General features: G+C 37.5%; 1 protein-coding gene across 3 annotated transcripts in view; it reads left to right on the plus strand.

The window, feature by feature from the left end:
• The window catches only part of LOC148829292 (solute carrier family 23 member 2), a 49,548-nt gene that overhangs the window by 11,434 nt on the left and 17,184 nt on the right, over positions 1-20,930 (plus strand). For all 3 annotated transcript variants that reach the window (XM_088924288.1, XM_088924290.1, XM_088924289.1), the window contains exons 8-10: positions 814-1,067; positions 10,772-10,936; positions 15,645-15,753. In XM_088924288.1, the coding sequence (XP_088780414.1) occupies positions 814-1,067; positions 10,772-10,936; positions 15,645-15,753 (528 nt within the window). The remainder of the gene's footprint in view (positions 1-813; positions 1,068-10,771; positions 10,937-15,644; positions 15,754-20,930) is intronic.

The raw sequence follows: 20,930 nt of genomic DNA on the forward strand, positions 1-20,930 counted from the left end.
CTGTCTTTCAGTGTACACACCTTGTTGATCATCCTGGTTAATACAAAAAGCTGATCTGTAGAATGTACTGTTTTGTCTTGACAACACAGAGGCACAGTGGTAAACATTACTGCCGGGCAGCTCTGAGGCCCCTGTTTCAATTATAGATTTTTTATGCTACCTGTGTGGAGTTTGTATATTCTCCCCATGTTGACTTGGGTTTCCTCTGGGTGTTCCGGTTTCCTCCCATAGTCCAAAGACGTACAGTACTCATAGTTTAATTGGTTTCTGGGAAAATTGGCCCTGGTGTGAGTCTGTGCCCTGTGAAGGACTGGTTCACCATCCAGGGTGTACAGTATATTGCGCTGTGCCTGTTTCATGCAGGGATAGGCTTCTGCTCCCCCATGACCCTAAATTGGATGAAGTGGTTTATTGCTTGTTCAAACAAGTTAGTGCAAACTACTACTGTACACAAATAACTACTACAAAAACTTGTTTTTCCATTTTCTTTAACATAACATTGTGAATTTGTTGCAGCAATATTAATTTTCTTTCAAATACTCAGTATTGTTCTTATTAATAACTTTATTATTATTATTACTAAGTTTAATATTGTGATTAAAAATGATAAATGTATAAGTGTTGAATGTGTAAATGGTGCACATTTTCATAGCAAACTAGAATTGAAAAAATCCAGATTCCCGGTGACAATATTATCCTCAATTAATGCTGTGGGATCTTAAAATGGTGACAGAGAAGATTCTGAGCTGGCAATAACATTTTCAATTGATTGATAAAATGTCTTTTTAAAAGTACTATAATTTTTCTCTCCAGGTCAATGGGGTGTTCCCACTGTGACCCTGGCTTCTGTGCTTGGAATGATGGCTGGAGTTCTTGCTTCCTCCATAGAGTCCATTGGGGATTATTATGCATGTGCACGTCTGTCAGGGGCTCCCCCGCCACCCACACATGCTATCAACCGAGGAATAGCAATTGAAGGGATAGGATGTATTTTAGCAGCCATCTGGGGAACTGGAAATGCAACTACGTCTTACAGTCAAAACATTGCTGCCCTTGGAATAACAAAGGTACATTGTCAGATTGATTTCTGGATTTTATTAATAAACGGTTACCTATACTTTTATGTCACATCCTGGAATAATGTTTAGAATAACAAAATAACCTATTGAAAAAGGATTAAACAAAAGAGAACAAGTTTTAAGAATCCTGCAAAGTTCTTTTTAATTGTTTATCATTGGACATAGAGACTCTAATTGGCTTCATTATTTGTAGTGCCAAGCACTGGTTGCTCAGATGTTGTCCTCTGAGCACTGAATAGTTACATTTAACTTTTTAACATGAAATTTATTTTCTTGTTGAAATGTCAAGAACTTCAACAAGATGTTGAACTAGCATTGTGAACCCTCGCACCTTGACTCCACAAAACTGATCTCATTCACTTCCTCTCCTTGCTGCCGCTGCTAGCCTGTTACTCCAGACTTCTCTTCTGCACCTGTTCTCCGTCATCTTGATCCCACCCCCCTTTGTCCTCAAGGTCGATGCCTCTACCCTTGGAGTTGGTGCCATTTTGTCTCAACGTCATGGACAGAAGGGTATACTCCATCTCTGTGCCTTCTTTTCAAGATGACTATCCCCTGCTGAGATGAATTAGGAAGTCGGGAACAGGGAACTCTTGGCCATCAAGCTTGCCCTGGAGGAGTGGAGGCACTGGCTGGAGGGGGCCCACCATCCTTTTACTATTCTCACTGACCACAAGAACTTGGCCTACTTGCAGATAGCTAAACACCTCAACACTCGCTAGGCTAGGTGGGCTCTGTTCTTCTCCAGATTCTGCTTTTTCATTACCTATACCCCAGGCTCCAAGAACGTCAAAGCCGATGCCCTTTCCCGCCTTCACAATCCCTCAGGGTCCGAAGATTCCCCTGAGTCCATTATGCCTCCTGACAGGTTCCTCACAGCCGTGCGTTGGGACATTGAAGACCAGGTGAAACACGCTCTTTGGAACCTCACAGTGCCTCCCCAGTGCCCCCCAGAAAGACTGTTTGTTCCTGATTCTGCGTGTTCAGCTGTTCTTCAATGGGGTCATGACTCCCGCTTTGCCGCCCACCATTGAATTCGTCTCCAGGGACTTCTGGTGGACCTCTCTGAAGTCTGACTTAACGGAATACGTGCTGGCATTCCCCACCTGTGCTAGAATCAAGACTTTCCAGCAGAAGAAGGCATGCCTCTTGCAACCCCTCCCTGTCCTCGCACTACCTTGGTCTCATCAGTTAACTTCCTTACGGATCTCCCCAGAAGCCAAAGTAAAACTGCGATCATGGTGGTTATCAATCACTTTTCTAAATCCGCATGTTGTCCCTCTTCCGTCCCACCCATCGGCCCAGGAGATGGCTGATCTTTTTGTCCTGCATGTTTTTCGACTCCATGGCATTCCTAAGGATATCGTTTCTGACAGGGGCCCGCAATCCATATCTAAATTTTGGAAGGCATTCTGTCAAATAATGGGGGCATCCTCCTCACTCACTTCTGGAAATCACCCTGAAGCCAACGGCCAGGTGGAAAAGATAAACCTGCTAATATTCCTCAGAGCTTATGTCTCTGCTGCCCATGATAACTGGGTCTCCCTTCTCCCCTGGGCCGAAAACTCCCACAATTCTCTTTACACCTCCTCCACGGACATGTCTCCATTTCTTTGCTCGCTCGGCTATCAACTCTCACTCTTCCCCGACACCATTTCTGACACCGATGTTCCCTCTGTTCAGAACTATGGAAGAAGACCAGGACAGATTACTAAGATCGCCTTGTAGACAGAAGATCTCTGTCGATAGACACCAACAGCCCTCTCCCGACTACGTCGAGGTCAATTTGTCTGGCTTTCTTCCAAGAACATTCCTCTCTGGCAACCCTCCAGTAAGTTGGGTCCACTCTTCATTGGGCCCTTCCGAGTACTCTCCCGAGTTACATCCGTCTCTTACCGCCTCGCCCTCCCTCCCACCCTCAAATTCACCCCACCTTCCATGTGTCCCTCCTGAAGCCTTACCACAAATCCTCATTTTTTGGTCGTCAACCATGTCCACCTCCCCCCAGACACATGGATGCCTCTCCCACTTATACGGTGATTAAGATCTTGGGCACCTCGATGGCATAGAGGCTCCGACCAGTTTCTGATTGACTGGGAGGGTTATGGTCCCTGACCATATGGGCACATATGGGTTATGGGCACAAAGAACGTTTGTGGGTTTTAGAGGCTGACATCCTGGACCAAAACCTCATTCTGGACTTTTCTCGCACCCATCCCACTTTGGCTAGTAGGGTGTCAGGAGCCGCTCTTAAGGGGGGGTACAGTTATGCATTCCACACGTGTCTCTGACCCTTCTTGCATTCCCACGCACACTGTGTTTAACAAACGCTCACGCCGCAAGTAATGTACTTATCACCGTTCACTCCCGTCTCTATTTCAGTTCCCCTCTTTCCTCACTTCCCCACTCACTGCTGCAGATTCTACTCGAGCTCCCAAGTGTACGTTATTTGCGTCTACTTTCTATTTGGTATGTGACCTTCTAGTTTGCCCCTCGTTTACGATTTAGCCTTGCATTTCAGATTGTTCCTCTCTAGTAGTCACTACCGTTATCTGACCTTCTTGCTTGTTTCCTGGATTACGTTTTGCCTAGCAATTTGGATTGGTATTCTCTCTCTCCTGAGTCCTGCACAGGATCCATACTCCCTACCTGTCCCTTGTTACAGTCAATCAATATTCTTCTCCTTATTGATTTAAATGCAGCTTTTTACACTGTCAAAAGGTATCATACTGGAGCACATGGAAAGCCATCAAGAGATCACTGATAAATGTGATGTTATCCTAAAAGTTATGGAAGCAACAGAGTTTTCTTATGTTAAACTATGACAAGAATGAAGTTATGTTCATAAGCTCCCACTATTTCTTTTACAATATAGGTTACTTCAATGTTCTTGTAATGGAAGTTAGAATCCTTAGTGTTACTTTTGACCTTACTGAAACACATATTAAGAACATCACAAGGGTAACTTTCTTCCATGTGGTTAACATTCCATGGTTAGGACTGTTTTCTGCATACATGATGATAAAATATTAATATGTGCATTATTTCAATAAACAAATTGAAAATAATAATAATGAAAATTTATTTCACCGTTAAAATAAAAAATAGGCTACTGTAATGCCTTCATCTCTGGGGAACCTTATAGGTGTGTTCAGAATCTTTGGCTTATGTACGGTAATAACAGTTCTCTACATCAGTTCACGACCACTGTCCTCTTTAAACTGTACCTGGCTCCTGTGATATTTATAGTAAAATCTGAGGTCCTCCTGCTTGCATCACTGAATGGTCTAGCTGCAGCTCATCTTAAGTACCTATTGTATGAGTATTGTCTGGTTTTTAATGCAGCATATCTGATATCTGCTGATTCAGGTCTTTTACTCTGTCAAAGACCACGATCCACATATTGGGTATTAGAGTCTTGTTTTGTGCAGCACATCTGTAGAACTCACTGCCAAACCCCTAAGAGACTGTGAAACTGGGAAATCTCTCTTACAGACATACTGTTTATAAGCCAGTTAGCTACAGTATGTGTATGCCTTTTTCTCTTTCTTTGAACATTTGTTCAAATTAATACATATTACCCATGAGCTACTGCACAAAGATTTGCATGTGTTGAATAGTGCTCATAAATAAATTTGTATTTTGTACTTTTATTCGATTGAAATAAACTGATAAATGAATATTGATAGGTAATCATACCAATAATTCATATTTAATTCCATATCTGCTCGGTCCTCAATGCATACATTACATACTGATCATACAATACGACCACTGAAGAAATAAAATAAATTATAACTAGGTTATTATAATCTGTGACATTTTAAAAAAAATGTTCAGTATCCAAATATTTATCTGAGCAGCCCTGCTTGTTCTCTGAGAACATAAGTTTACTTAAGATTAATTATTGATGCTGGCAAATGTGCGTTTTAAAAAAGTTAATCTACTTTTATAGATAACTAAATGTTAATCACCAAACCACTCCAAAAAAAAAACATTACAGAACACTTTGTTTGAACCATTATTGTAATAACACCAGTGTGTACATTTTACAGTGAAAATTGTCTTATCATTAATGGTAAACAAGAAGATAGAATGTTTTGAACCTCAGGCTCATAAATCCATGACACATAACATTATTCCTTTTTATGTTTTACACAATGAATTCCTTACTGTTGCACAGTAACAACTTTATGTCACATAATGATAATACATTTCTCTGACTAAATTGATTGCTCGTATCTATGATTCTATTATTTATTCAGATGAAGGGAATATAAAAGGTTCAGTCGAAGAATTAGTGATATTTCCAAGCCAACCCGTGAAGTGGAGAGTACTAGACATAATGCTCTTAAGAGAATTACTTTAGCAAAGGTTATATTTATACTCAGGTGGAAGTGGAGCTAGATTAGGGTGTGATCTCTGCCTTAACTTTCACTGTAAACAGAGTTGCAAACTTCCAGCTTCACTGGCCTGACCCCTTAGACCTTCTCTGGCCAATTTATTGACAGCCAGGAATGCTTGAGCTGCTACTGTATCTATCTGGGTCTCACATACCTCCTACATTCTTTCTCTGGTCAGTCATAGATATATACAACATAGTTGAATTTAACCCTTTACATCCTGGACCACCTCAGGTACTGTTGAAATCTGGCTTCTTGGCAGAGGAATTTTCTAATTACTCCTTTCTTCTAAGTGCTGCCACTTTGAAGGCTCATTGGAAACTCCTCAAAATGAAAAATGTCCAGTGGCCCTAGAGGAAATTCCAGGGCCACACGGACTTCAGAGGTCCATCATTGTCACATGGAAACAGGTTTTAAAGATCTTAAAGTTGCTTATTTTAACCTTAGTAGTTTATTACATGTGCAAGGACACACATATTTCACTCACTGTGGTTCGCACAGCGTCATCAATATAGCCAGGATTGGATGATTAAATAAGCAGGTTATAAAAAAGTTATGATTATGAACAGTAGTTAATTACAGTATGTTGTTATTTTGCCCCCACTGTGTTTGGGTTAATGTAAATACTTGCCTTATTCAGCAGCTAAAGGCTATTTATTTTAACTTTCAGGTTCTAATGCCAAATTCCATTTTTAATGTGATTGTTATCTTTATTTGCTGATGTGGAGTATCAATTTGGAAAGATTTGGGGGGTTTCAACTTCCTTTTACATACCACCAGGCATCATGCCTTAAACCATATGGCTTATGGCAAATTATATATATTTTACAGCTGGCTGCTATAAAATGATTTAATTTTGAAGGTATACATTAGCCTACTCTTGATTTGCTCCTTTATATGTTTACTGCTTTGTCCTCTTGGCCACATTTGTCTTATCATATTTTATATTTTGTTTGTATATCATATACAAACCACCAGAGCTATTGACCATTCTATCCCAGTTCAACTGATATTTGTATTGCAACTATAATATTTCTTCTACATGGGTATATGCTTGGCCTGTGTTTTCTTTCCTGACTTCTTCATTCATATGGCAATGGATAAGGGCCATTCCTCAAACAAATTAGGTTTAAACAAAAAAAAACTCGATAAAGTCTATTTTTACAGCGTTTTTACAGAAACAGAGTTTCTTGCGTCGGTGTGTATCCTCTGAAATTTAGTTCATAATGAAATTTCAAGAAGAGGACAATCCCCACTTCCTGCCAGTTGTCTGGCTTGGGGGGTATACATACTGTAATAAGGGGCTCTGGATCACTAACATTGGCCTTATATCAAGCACCTGCTTTTAAGAAAAGTTTTTCTTAAACTGATTTTTATTCTAACAGTGACAAAGAAGCCACACTGAAAGCTGTACTGAGCTATGTGCGTAACAGTCCCAAATGACTCAAAAAGATCCATCCATCCAGTATTTTTCTTACAATTTTTAGTTGGATCTATGTCGAGAAGCAATGGGCACAAGGCAGAATACACCCTGGACAGGGCACCATTCAATCGCAGAGCACACACAAACACACACACACCAGGGTTTAAGAGGTATAAAATAACTGGTTGCTCTTTGAGTCTCCAAAGTCGCAGCTCAGGACAGATAAGCAGCAAACAGGCAGAGTGTGCACATTGTCAGATGTGTAATGTTTAAATCAGAGGCCATTCTAGGTGCAGTTGAGAGGTACACAGGTCAGGAATTCACTGCAGTTCAAAACTTGTAAGTTGCAAGGACAGGGACTTGGTCCTGTAACAGATGCTTAGTGTCCCAAGTCAGTCATCCATTCCAGCAGTAGATGAGAATGTAGCCAAGGGTGCATCAGTGGTGGAGCTAAGAGGTGTCTTTCTTAGCGTGAATTTCAATACTATGATTATAATAGCCTCTGTTTTATGAAGGCTATAAGAGAAAGCATAAATAACTTTCAACCATCTGATTCAGACAAAAAAAAGCTGAGTTTAATTATGTTGATATTACAGCTGACAGACTTTCTCTCATGTAGCTGTCAGTAACTTTGATTTAGAAACTGTCCTCTTGCACTTAACTATGGCAGGGTGGAAAAACATTCTAGAGTAAGATTCATAAGTTTGGCATTGGCTTTAATTTCTACTGTATGCTAATGAAACACATTTTATGTTTGCATGATGTCCATTATTGATCAAGCACTATTTTCCTTGTCACACTGCTTAGATTTAAAAACAAAGCAGATGTAACCAATTTACTAAGATAGCAACCATGCATATAGACTTTTGGCTATACTACATTATTTGTACTGTATAATTGATGGCTTTGAAATCAGTTCAATTCAGGCATTTTGATACAATTTGTGATGAGAACATTGCATTTAAAGCTCACGTTAGCCATGCTAGAGAGTGTCTTTTCTTATCTGCAGCATTGTATAAAAACTCATGCATGTGTTTCTCTTTTCCAGATTCTCTTTTTCAGAATCGGTCAGCAGATTATAGTATTGAAGTATAGTGTTTTCTTGTGTATTGAGACATGTTTTTAACAAGTTGCAGCATGTTCAAAACTCAACAGCTCAGATCTTAACTAAAATTAAAATTTATGAGAATATATCTTCAAAATCCTGCTACTGACTTGAAGGGCTTGAATGGTTTGTGTTCTGACTACATTAGGGAACTCTTAACTCTTTGTAAATCTATATGCCATTTGCAGTCTGAACGCTGACAGTCTTTTAGCTCTCCAAATGAAGCTCTGAATCCTGGGACAATGGGTTTTCTGTTCTGTTCCTCCTAGGATTTATAATCTCCCCAGCACATATTAGATCTTGCCATTCAGTCAGCACTTTTAAAATCTTATATTACTATTCTCTTTTACATACTATCTTTTAATCTACTATATTGATTTATGTACACTTGTCTCTATAGTATTCTCTTTGTGTAGCATAATACATGATAATAAAGAATATTGATCGAGATAATCAATAATTATCAATAATTAAAAGAAATAATTATAATAAATGTAATAAGTTAATTAAATAACAACATGTCTTTACAATTCTCTGTCACAGCTCTAAAACGTAATAAATAAGGCAAACTGGAATAAATGAATATTTATTAACAATAACAATAACTAGACAACACACAATATTACATGCACACAAAATAACACTGCTTACAGTACAATAATCTCAGAGGCCTACTTCCTGTCCAACGAAATAAAAAACTTCTGTTCCTCTCCCTGTTCCTATCTTCTCCGTGTATGTGTTCCTTTGACAGTTTCCGCCTACCTGTCTTTTATCCTGTGTTTCTACTGTGATTTACCAAGAAATTAATTAACTAAGGTTAACTAGATGAATCCTTTCAATCAATGTATTTCAGACCCCCTACAGCTCAGCAAACACCTCCGCCACCATTCATTGTTTCTACTTCCTTTAAAACCCAGAACTGCAAATGTTGACAGTAGCTAGATGACCCTCATTAAACTGTAACATTAGCTTTATTGTAAAGTACCTTAAAGGGGAACTGCAACTCAATTTTTATATTACAGGAGGAGAAAGAATCGGCATTGATGAGTGCATTTCAAAACACAATTCATTCATACAGTATCACATTACATTACATTAGGCACTACACTGAGCAGGGAACATCACAATTCTCACCAACTTTTGCTCTCGCCCATGGCAAGACCAGCAGTTTGCGACAACATGGTGTCCTTACAGTACTCAGAACAAAGTTCAAGATTTTGTGCTTAGTTTTGTATGTGTAAAATTTGTGATTCCTTCAATTCATTTATTTTGCCAAGATTTTATAACCTGTCTGAAAAATTAAGACTGCAGTTCCCCTTTAAATGGTGTTATAAATTGAGTTAAATATAATAAAGATGATGTTGCTGCTGATGATGATCTTGATGATGATTAAATGCAGACAGAGTAATATGTGATGCATATGGAATAATTTGTACAGAGACTAATATTCGTTACTATATAAAATGTTGTCTACAGCTAGAAAGTTGCTTTATGACAAAAATGCTGATGAAAAATACTGGCTCTTGTTCTAACTAAAACACAATAATCACTTACGTTTCACCTGTCCTAACAATGAAGTGTACTGTACAGTACCTGCTGAGCAAGGAATTGTGCTTCTAAATACAAGCACCTCTAGGTGGAATGTGGCAGTCACATTGCAGTAGAAAATTTATCACTTTGAAGGAGAGTTTAGACATGTCAGATGCATAATTATACACTTTGAATTGGAATTTATCCTAACTACGAGCTCCCAGATATGCCACTCCTGCTCTCCCATGAACTTTATGAATAACAGAGATGCAAGAGAAACAGTTTCCTGAAGAGTTTCCCGAAGTTAAAAATTGACCTATGTGTAGGACATTTGTGCAGCTATGTGTAGGTGTTTTAATTCAATGGCTTTATAGTGACAGTGACAGAAATGGTTCCATTGCATGTTCGCAGAAGACACTTTCAAATTTTTTCAATCATTTGCGTCATTTAATGTCAAATTTCCTTGTGAAAGGCCAAGTACACATGTGGTAACAAGTTAACTGCATTAATTTCTGCAGCACCTGCAGCCATATCTTATCAATTCAAAGAAATCTTGAATACAGTATGTACAACAACATTTGTTTGACTATTCAACTTACTAGATCATAGTTTTGCCAGCAATTTGTAAAAGAGTGTCAAAGGAAATAAACTTTATTTTTTCTGTCGAGTACATTACCTACTGTACTTAAGCTTTATGCACTTTTGACTCTTGTGCATACTGTATGTGTATTTTCATAGAGTGTACATTTAAAATTGTCTGAAATTTATAATATATTATAAAGATATCAATGCATATTTAATTATGCTGATTAAATGAATGACTCAGACTCATACAGAACAGATCCCACTATGTGGAACTTCACAAAATACAAGGAAAACATTTTCATACACCACGACACTCCATAACCTTAACGTTTGGAATTGTCCAAATTCCAAATTTCAACTGAGCAAGGTTACAAGGCTATGAATAAAATTAATTTATATAAATATATCTATATATAATGCTATTTAATGTTGTCATATTGGTTTTGTGAATAATGAGTGTTATAAGCTATATTTAACAAACATAGAGATTTACTATATGTGATAATATTGATGATATGAGAATTTTTGCAAGACATGGTATTAAGAAAATTATTAATGTATATCTTTACTGCACATTATGTTTTCAATTCTGTTGTTGAGAACATTTTCAGAAATCAAATCTCTTCTTTCTCTACTTTTCTGTCAGGTTGGCAGTAGAATGGTCCTTCAGTCAGCAGGTGTTTTAATGATTCTGCTGGGACTCTTTGGAAAGTTTGGTGCTATATTTATTACCATTCCAAATCCAGTCATAGGAGGAATGTTTCTGGTTATGTTTGGAATGATTGCAGCAGTAGGGATCTCTAACCTTCAGGTAAGGGGCAATGAAGCAATTCATTATTTTCCCTCCAGTGTGTTAAAGATGTATTATGATGTATCTGGGATCCTGGGATTGATTCCGGGGGTGCTGTCTTTGTGGGGTTGGTAGAGTATGTTCTTCCTGTGGTCAAGTGGGTTTCCTCCCACAGTCCAAAAACATAATGGTTCTGTAGGTAAATTGTCTACAAGAAACAAAATTGCCTTAGTGTGAGTGTGTGCATGTTTGCGGCTATAGGTGCCTTGCAATGCTAGTGTCCCACCCTGGACGTATCCTACCTTGTTTGCTTGGATAGGATCCAGCTCCCCAATGACTCTGCATTGGATAAAGCAGTTAGGAAATGGATGGCTGGATCTTCATCAGCAAAATAGAGATGTATGTGGAGTATAAAGACAACATGAATGTTAAAAAATAATTCTAGTTAATAACCAAAAAAAGCTTCCCGTTGCAGAGGGTAATTAATCTGTTTTGTTAAATTAGTATCTAGTGTAGATACAATCTTAGCTAATTGCCTTTTAAATGGAGCTTGGCATTGCAATAAACACCAAAAATGAGGAACACTGATAATGAGCAATTAAAAAATAATAAAAATTAGATATGTGAGATATTTTGAGAACAGAAAACAATATGTTCAAACTGTAATGAATTCCATGATTACTGCTAATTTTTTGTTATCCTATCTAGAATGCATAGTTTTAATATGCATGTAACCTATTCCACCAGCTCTTACATTACAAGAAAACAGGGAGTCATGGGATATATGACAATTACAAAATATCACATACTACTTTTTGTGGAATAGGCTCTTTCATAAACTGTTCAATGCTTGTTCTTACATTTGTGTACTTATACATATAATTATTATACTATTAATATAATTGTGTACGTATATACAGTAAACTGTATTTATAAATATGACTGATAACAAACTTAAATAAATAGCTTTACATTTGAATAGTTGTGAGCTCAAACAATAAAGGTGCTTTCTTGTAGCACAGGTTAAGTACAAGAATGCAGACAACCCACCTGATCTGTATCTTGACTTAATCAATACAAGATACTGCAGAATTGGGTAAACTTGAGTTAGTAAGTGAATGCTTCTCTACCTGTGAGCTGGTGGTTTGATAACACTAAGAGCTGAGCCTGACCTCTATTTAGTATTAACTTGTCTATGGACTTTGTGAGGTCCACAGTTTGAGAAACAGTGAATGACTTGCCAAATCTCTTTTTAGGGGGAAAGCCTGCAAAATTTGTATCCCTGGAGTTCTGATTGATATAAGGAGCTTAGCAGCAAGATGGGGGGTGATTGACAATTACTAATTCTAATTACTAATTACTAATTTCTTTTGAGGGTCAAATAGTCAAATATTAAAAGAAGGTATTATTTAATTTTATTACATTAAGCCTGCACTTCTTGTACTTAAACATACTGTAACTAGGGTTAAAAACTGAATCAGCTCTGATATGCATTCTTCTACACTCTACCATACACATTTGTTTTATACATTATTATATAACACAAAAGACAGAGTAGAAGAAAAGCTGGAACTGCTGCATCCATCTAACTTTCCAAAGGACACAAGTAACTGCAATAATGTAGAAAGTAGCAGACAAAATATTTTCCCATGGTAAATTCTGGCAAATACCCCTAAAAAACAATGACTGCTATCGTCAGAAATGAAAGAAAAAAACATAAAACTGCACAAAAGCAAAATGCCCAAAGCACATATTTGGTTTCACATCATAACTAAGTTTTATGCCAATTCCTGAATTCTGTGTCATTCTTAAAATGGTATTTTGTTAGGATACAGCCTAGACAATTATGTTTTCTTGTGCCTGGGTGGTTGAGATGATGAATGTTATAACTGACACTGCTAAATTGTATAGTTGTGGTTTGGACAACATGAGTCACAATGAGCCATTTGATAGTGTCACCAGATGTCACATTTTATTGTATTTCATATTTGGTTGCATTTGGTTTCATTCATCAGGAAAGACATTGGCATACTACTCTCTTTAGAAACATCACTGCAGGCTACCTACGTTCTCTTGTGATATGCACTAGATCATAAGACTGACTAACAAATAGTAGCAGTATAACACACAGTTTGACACTGAAAAGGTTCCTCTAGCCAAAAGGCAGAGAAGATTCCCCATATGACCTTTTCATTTCATTACTTTAATGTTTCCCTGCTTAGAGGCTAAAACACAACTGTTACCAGACTGTTAAATTGTGTTACTCTCATCCTTGCAATTATTAATTGACCTTACAAATAGAAGTGTAGAACATACAATGAGCAAAACAAAAATAATGCCTGTTTTACATTCTTAAGCGATAACAAACAAGAAGCCAGTTAAGTAGTGTAATAGCCAAAGAAAAGTGATTACAATTAATTTTGATTTTAGTATGGGATTACAAAACCCTTACAAATATGACATATTCAGTATGACATTTATCTGTATCACTGCTGACTAACACAGTGAAACACTTGTAAAGTTTATTGAATGGTTATGGTTGCATTACGTTAAAAAACAAATTTTTATATTGGAAGAGAGCAGTTTGATTATTGTATATCAGAGATTCAGACTTCAAGTCGTTCATTGTTATTGTGGCTACATTTCAAAAACATAAGACAAATATACTGTACATGGTTTTTGAAGGCTAGATGGTTTATACAAACTATTACAGATTTCATAATGTTATAACATCTAAGGTTGACAAGTAAAGCCTGCAATAGTGTTATGTTTATATTATACATTGTATTATGCCAAGTGTGCAGCTGGGGGATTGCTTAGTCCGAAAAATGTAAAGGATCAGGGAGTTCCTTAAAAGGCCCAACAGAGAGGGGATCGAGTATTCCAGAACATCTTAGGGAAAGTGATTAGTGAGTGATTGAATAAGTGAATAATTGAGGAAATGAGTATCTGGACATCGGCACTTTGGAAGCCACATTGGGCCAGTACAAAGATTGGAAGCCTGTTTCGGAACTGAAGGACCAGGTGCTCAACATTGGGATGATATTTCAAAAGTGTGCCTTGAACTGGACTGAGCAGATTTACTGCACACACACTTGAGACCAGGCTGAGGGATGAGTCCATAGATGCAGTGCTCCGAGGGAAAGGCAGCTGTAAAAGGGGTGAGCCATCCAGATCTGAAGATGTGCATCATTCCAATGAGCTAAACATGGCTGAAGGGTCTGGTTCTGAAATTGGGTGACATACTCCCAGTCGGGGTGATCATCCTCAAGGTGCGTTTTTTGTTGGACTGATGGAGGCACACACTCATTGGTAGGTCTACTCCAGAGACCAGGTCAGTGTGCGCTGTCAGACTGAGGGAGTCATCTGCTGAAGTCTGGGAGTGAAATGGGGTCCTGACCTCTGGTTCACACTAAGCAGCATGGAGAAGCCCTAGCCAGCACAGCCATGGGCAGAGCTTCCAGGTGGAACCCAGGAACATTAAAGCTATGAGGTGGCTGAGGAATAAAGTGGATGAAAGTGGAGGTTGAATAGTGGCCAATCTGAGGTGAGCACTGGGATTCTGGGTAAACAATGCTGCCCTGGAATAATAATGTGGATTCTGGGCAAACAATACTGCCCTGGAATAATAATGTGGATTCTGGGCAAATAATGCTGTCCTACTAGCTGCAAGTGTGAGGCAGATCTAAGAGAGCGCTGGTGTTCCAATCAGGACATGACTTTTTGGAGTGCAGGCCAACAATTGGCTGGGTTGAGGATGTCAGAGATTAATGTTGGAATTCCAGGCGGATGTGGGTGTTCAGTTATTCCGAAGTGAGTGCTAGGAATCCAGAAGGACACCCTGCTCTGAATGGAGCCAAATAACAGCGGCTGAGTTCAGGCAGTCAAAGTTGAGCCTTGGGATTCCAGACAGACATGATGCTCTGGGTGAAAGCCAAATAGCGGTGGCTGGGCTCAGGCAGGTGAAGCTGCTCTGAACAGAAGCCAAACAGTGGTGAGAGTGAGGCTGCTTGGAGAGAATGCCGGGGTTCCAGGCAGACTGCTTTCAGAACAGGCTGATTCAGCAGCTACACAGAGGCAGTTTGAGGTGAGTGTTGAGATTCTGGACAAATGAACCTGCTCAAGGTTGAGTGAGGCCGTTCAGAAGAGGAGCTGGGGTTCCAGGAGAGATGAGACCGCTCTGGGTGAAAGTGCTGCTGAATAACACAATCATGGAGTTCTGCTTCACAGGCACTCCTGGATTAAATAGGGAAAGTCTTAATGGAATAATTAGGTCTCTGATTAACAGAGGACAGGCCTGAAAGTGCATGGAAAACCATGAGACCCTGTGAGAATGCTCTCAGTTTCCCAGAGGAACCCTGGGCCTGGTAACAACAATAGCTGTGATAACATTACAAAGAATGTTTTGACAATGGCCTCTGCAGTCTACAAATTTGCAATATCACATTGTCAAAAATGTTTAAATGTATGCTGTTGCCAAAGTGTTTTTAGCTATGATTCGGCAAACAAAATATTGTAAGTAATTGGAATTAATTTTATTAATATTCCTCATTTGTTACTGTTTAATTATTTATAATTTCCTTCTTGTTTAAAATATCAGCAATGGGATATTCATAAATAATATGCACTGATATTTTCAGCTCTAGGAGAGCAGGGAGTGTACTGTAGTGTATAGAAAGCTGTCAGTTTAATTACACATTTAACTTTATTTTTTCTATGTTCTTTTTAGTACGTGGACTTGAATTCTTCAAGAAATCTTCTGATCCTGGGATTTTCAACCTTTAGTGGTCTAGTTCTTCCGACATGGTTTAATTCAAATCCAGAAATCATTGACACAGGTACTTCTCTTTCAATATGAATTATTTGTGTATTTGGAAAGAAGATATTACAACATAAACAAATGGCTAAACGTTTAACAAAAGATATTATAATGAGGGCAGAACAAAGGCACATAGGTTAATACTGCAGGCTTGCGGTGCTGGGTCCCTGGGTTCAATTCCTAGGATGTTATCTTACTGGAATTTTGGATGTTCACATGGGTTTCCTCTTGTTGTACCAGTTTCCTCCCACACTCAAAAGCCATATGGATAGGTTGGAAAAATTGTGCCTCATCTTGAATGTGTGCATGTTTGTGTCTATGTATGGGCCCTGTGACGGACATGCATCCTGTCCAAGGCGGATCCTGTCTTGTGCCTTTTGCTTGCTGGGATAGGTTCCAGTTCCTCCATGACCCTATGTTTGATAAAGCAGTTAGAAAATTTGACCACTCCCACCCACTCAGGATACTGCATCTTCTCCACATGGCCTAAGTTAAGAATGCAAATATGCTAGAAAGGAAAATGCAATCCAAACTATAATTTAAAGTAAGCAGAATTTAACAGAAAATAATCTTGAATAGGCAAGAGGGAGAGGAAGTCCTATGTAGTTTTCCCTTACTTTAAATGTTAGTTTTCATTACTTGCCATCAGACCACCCATAATGACACCAATATATTGCTGCCATTATATTACTTCTGTTAATTAACTGCAATCCTGGATAGTAAATGAGCAAATCTAGTTCAAATGGAGTTTATATTTGTTTTAAAAGAAAGGAATTTTGATCTTGCAAATTGTAATTGAGCGTTAGTTGAGCTGAATGCACTGTAAGTTCAGTATCTTACCAACACTAGCACGTTGATTGTGAATTTAATTCATAAATGTAATCACTTAGAATCAAAATTAATATCTATAATTAATATTAACAATACAAACACATATACATATATTAATTTGAATGGAAATAGGAATTGTGATGGTCCTTACTTTAAGAAATCCAATCACATCTACATCACATCTGCACTCACATCACCTTTTGTGTCAAACAATGCAATGCTAGAAGTTGCATTTCATTGCCTAGGTACTGTATATCTACACTGTGTGCAGCTAGTATGGTGAAACATTTATGATAGAGCAAAGCAGCGGACCCCAGCTACAGAAATACATCAATAGTGGGAAATGAAAATCATACAAGAATTCCTCAGAGTCAACAACAGATAAAGAGCATTGGAAAGTTTTATTCACAAGTCTTGACTAATAAAATATGGTTTATAGGAACTAAGGAACCACCCTTAAAAAGTGTAATTATAGCAAATAAGATGTCAACTCAAAATTGGGGAAAAGTTTATTAATGCAAGTCTGCAAGACTGGTTTCACCATGAGATAAGACTGGTCTGATCTCACCAAAAGATTAAACTTTCTCTACTTACTGTATAATGCATATTGAAAAATGTAATGTGAACCAGCTTCTTCACTTTACTCTCTTGAAACCTTGTAGGAATGTTTACAATCATCCTCTCTCCAGAGCAGGGGTATCTAAAACATTTGCCATGAAATGCCAGATTTGATATTAATGTACTTCAAGGAGGCCATAACACAATGCAATACAATAATACAATAAATAGCCATAGTCATTATATAGTATTATTTATCTGTATTGATTTGTGTTTTTGATATTTTAATAAAATGTGGTTATTACCCTTTGAGTATGTTTTTTTAGTATTAACCTGTATTGTTTCAAAATGTAAAAGTTGTGATTGCAGTACACTAAATAAATCACTTTCATAATAGCCATTCAATAACTGCTAAAAAAATAAATGAGCAATTATATACCTAGTCTTTATGCTACTATAAAACATGTTTTTACTAAGTTTGCAAGAGTAATAATAAGAGTAAAAGCTGTGATTGCAGTACACTAAATAAATCACTTTCATAATAGCCATTCAATAACTGCTAAAAATAAATGAGCAACTATATACCTAGTCTTTATGCTACTATAAAACATGTTTTTACTAAGTTTGCAAGAGTAATAATAAGAGTAAAAGCTGTGATTGCAGTACACTAAATAAATCACTTTCATAATAGCCATTCAATAACTGCTAAAAATAAATGAGCAATTATATACCTAGTCTTTATGCTACTATAAAACATGTTTTTACTAAGTTTGCAAGAGTAATAATAAGAGTAAAAGCTGTGATTGCAGTACACTAAATAAATCACTTTCATAATAGCCATTCAATAACTGCTAAAAATAAATGAGCAACTATATACCTAGTCTTTATGCTACTATAAACCATGTTTTTACTACATTTTGCAAGAGTAATAATACAATCAGCTTAACAAAATGTCTCAGTTATCATTCCCCTAAATTACTTACTCTAGAACTCCCTCCCCTCTACACCCTATGAAAATATGGAGAAAGGCACAGTAGTAAATATGTGGGCAATCAACCTAAAAAATTACAACCAAAAACAAAGATGAAGCAGTAATTAATATAAATAATCAAAGAAAAAACAAACTAAAAATTAAATAAGCATAAGAAAACATAATCACAAATACGATAGAGGAAGAAACAAAACACTCAGCTGCTTACAGTTGTGATACTTAGGATACATCTTCAGAATCTGAAAGAGCTAGCTCATTAATGTACTGTTAATAAGAAAATATCTCCAAACAGGGTAAAACCTCTCGGTGGAACCCTTCAATGCAAGTCTACTTTTTTCCAGCTTAATAAAGTGTATTACAGTATGTCTCTGATCCAGTGTGCATGCAAGAGGGGAGTAGTCATTTTCCAGCTCCTTAAAATGAGACATTGAGCCAACAGAGAAGTGCTAGCCAGCATTTCAGATTGATGTTTTGCCATGAAGTGCCAGTCAGGAGGATGACAAGACTGTAAGCAATGCGGGTGGCTCTGTACCCGTAAGGGATATTGAATTTGAAAGAGAGCTGATTCAATGAACGAAAACATGTGTCAACAAACAGGTCCCTCAGGCATCTCAGACCCCTGATATGCCAAGAGTGGAAGGCAAAATCTAACAAGGATGGTAGAAAAGTGTGATTCATTGAAATTGAGGAAGTGATGGAAAATGATCAGAAACCAACATTCTTCTAAACTGGGTCCAGGTTCTAGTAGTAGTAGTAGCAGCAACCTACAGGGTTAAAGATGTACTGAGTGACTGCGAGAGGAAGGGGTGTGCAGATCAGTGTCAGCAGTGAAGGATGATTACTGTACATGCGCTTGCCTCAATATTGTACCAAATTTGCCTTGAATGTTGTAAATGGTATTAACCAGTACTTAATACAGCGGTTATGCAGCTCAATAAAAGAACTGAAAATTGGACAATACCACGCCCCTATCAGTTTAAGTCTCTCTAGAAAAGATTTACATTTACAGTCTTGTTATTCCATATGAACGAGGATATACAGTACGTGAATCAACAGTTGTCAAAACACGTTTAGGAAGATGGGAATACACAGAAAAACATAAAAATCTGGGAGGTACTGTATATTAATCTTTACATTAATCTGAAAGGAGAAGATTTGACTAGGTGTTTTTTTTTATCTGATCTAGTGAAAAAACTTTTATGAAGAAAAGATTCTTGAATAATTGTATATATACACACCTACCTATACCTAGGCAAGTATTCCCCACTCTTACAGCCTTGAATGGGAACATTGAGCGATGTAACTCATCAGCAGCTGCATTAATTAATTAATCTAATTAATCTATGAATTGGCTTCATTACTCTGCTCTCCTCCCCACTAATACCTGGTGTGTGGTGAGCGTTCTGGTGCACTATGGCTGCCATCACATCATCCTGGTGGACGCTGCACATTGTTGGTGGAGGAGGGGAGTCCCTATTACCTGTAAAGTACTTTGAGTGGAGTGTCCAGAAAAGCGCTATATAAGTGTAAGCAATTATTATTATTATTATTATTAATAGGTTGTAGCTCAGTTTTGTGCAGATTCAGTTTATACCCTGAAACACTGCCAAACCATGAAAATACTTGAAAATAAAATATTAGGGATGGAACCAGATGGTCTTGATACCTACAACAAGAGGTCATCTGTACATAAAGATACCTTCTACTCCATGTCCCCATGATCCATACCATGAATCAGTTGGATATTGTGTAACAATAGTGCCAAATGCAAATGCAAAAAGAAGGGGAGACAGAGGACAATCCTGGATTTTCCTAAGTAAATGGAGGCCACACAGTTAGGTTACTTTTAGGTTTTGACATAGCCTTTAATACAGTAATATCAATAATTATGAAAAAAAAAAGTTAAAATATTGATGGGTTTTAACAGTGAAAAATGAAAAGTGTGAAAGAGCATGAGATGAATGTGCTTACTGCATTCAGCACCTATTGGGAAGTACTTCCAGTACTTTCCAGGTGTGTTAAAAGCAAAGAAAGTAAGGAAGCATGTCCCATGACAGTAAAAACATAGAAAGACATAGAACTTCAAAAAGTGAGTGGTTGAAAGACATTTAATTTACCTTCAGCCTAGGTGTGCTAAACATACTATACACAAATTTTATATATTTTGTCTTATTGACCACTGTACGAAATATAATGGGTTCTTTATCATAAACATGCAATAGTGTTCTTATTTTGAAAGATCATTACTGTTAAGGTGACAATAAGTAATACTGAGCAACATACTATACTTTGCAAAAGTTTTTCTATACTTTGCAAAAGGAGTTTGACCTTATATTTATGAAGTAATGGGATTTAATTTGTCCTTATATTACATTTTAACACCCTGATAGCTAATTGAGACACCCATTACCTTTGTCAACTGGGGGAATGTGCTTATAAACTGTATATCAGTTGCTGCAGGTCTGAAAAGCAAGTTGTACAGGCTCTGAGATGAGTGATTAGTGTTAGTTATCACCTGTAAACTCTGTTTAAGGGAATGATAAGGCCAACATTGTGCATGTGCTGATACTGTAAGTGTGAAGAAGCATGCCTTATTTCATAAATAGCAGAGCTTGTGTTTTTAAGTGAAAAACGGGATTGGCAAAAGGCAAAGTTCAAGGGACATTACATGACATAAAGAAACATTGAAAACGTGAGGTAATTCTACAATTATTGCTATTGCTCGTTAGTCTTACTTGTACAAGCCAAGCACAATGGCTTTCCATTCATTTCTACAAAGAAACTTCTCCTTAACCACATATTACTTTTCTTTGATT

This window comes from Atractosteus spatula, chromosome 8 (assembly GCF_055471065.1).
Source record: "Atractosteus spatula isolate fAtrSpa1 chromosome 8, fAtrSpa1.hap1, whole genome shotgun sequence".
Lineage (NCBI taxonomy): Eukaryota > Metazoa > Chordata > Actinopteri > Semionotiformes > Lepisosteidae > Atractosteus > Atractosteus spatula.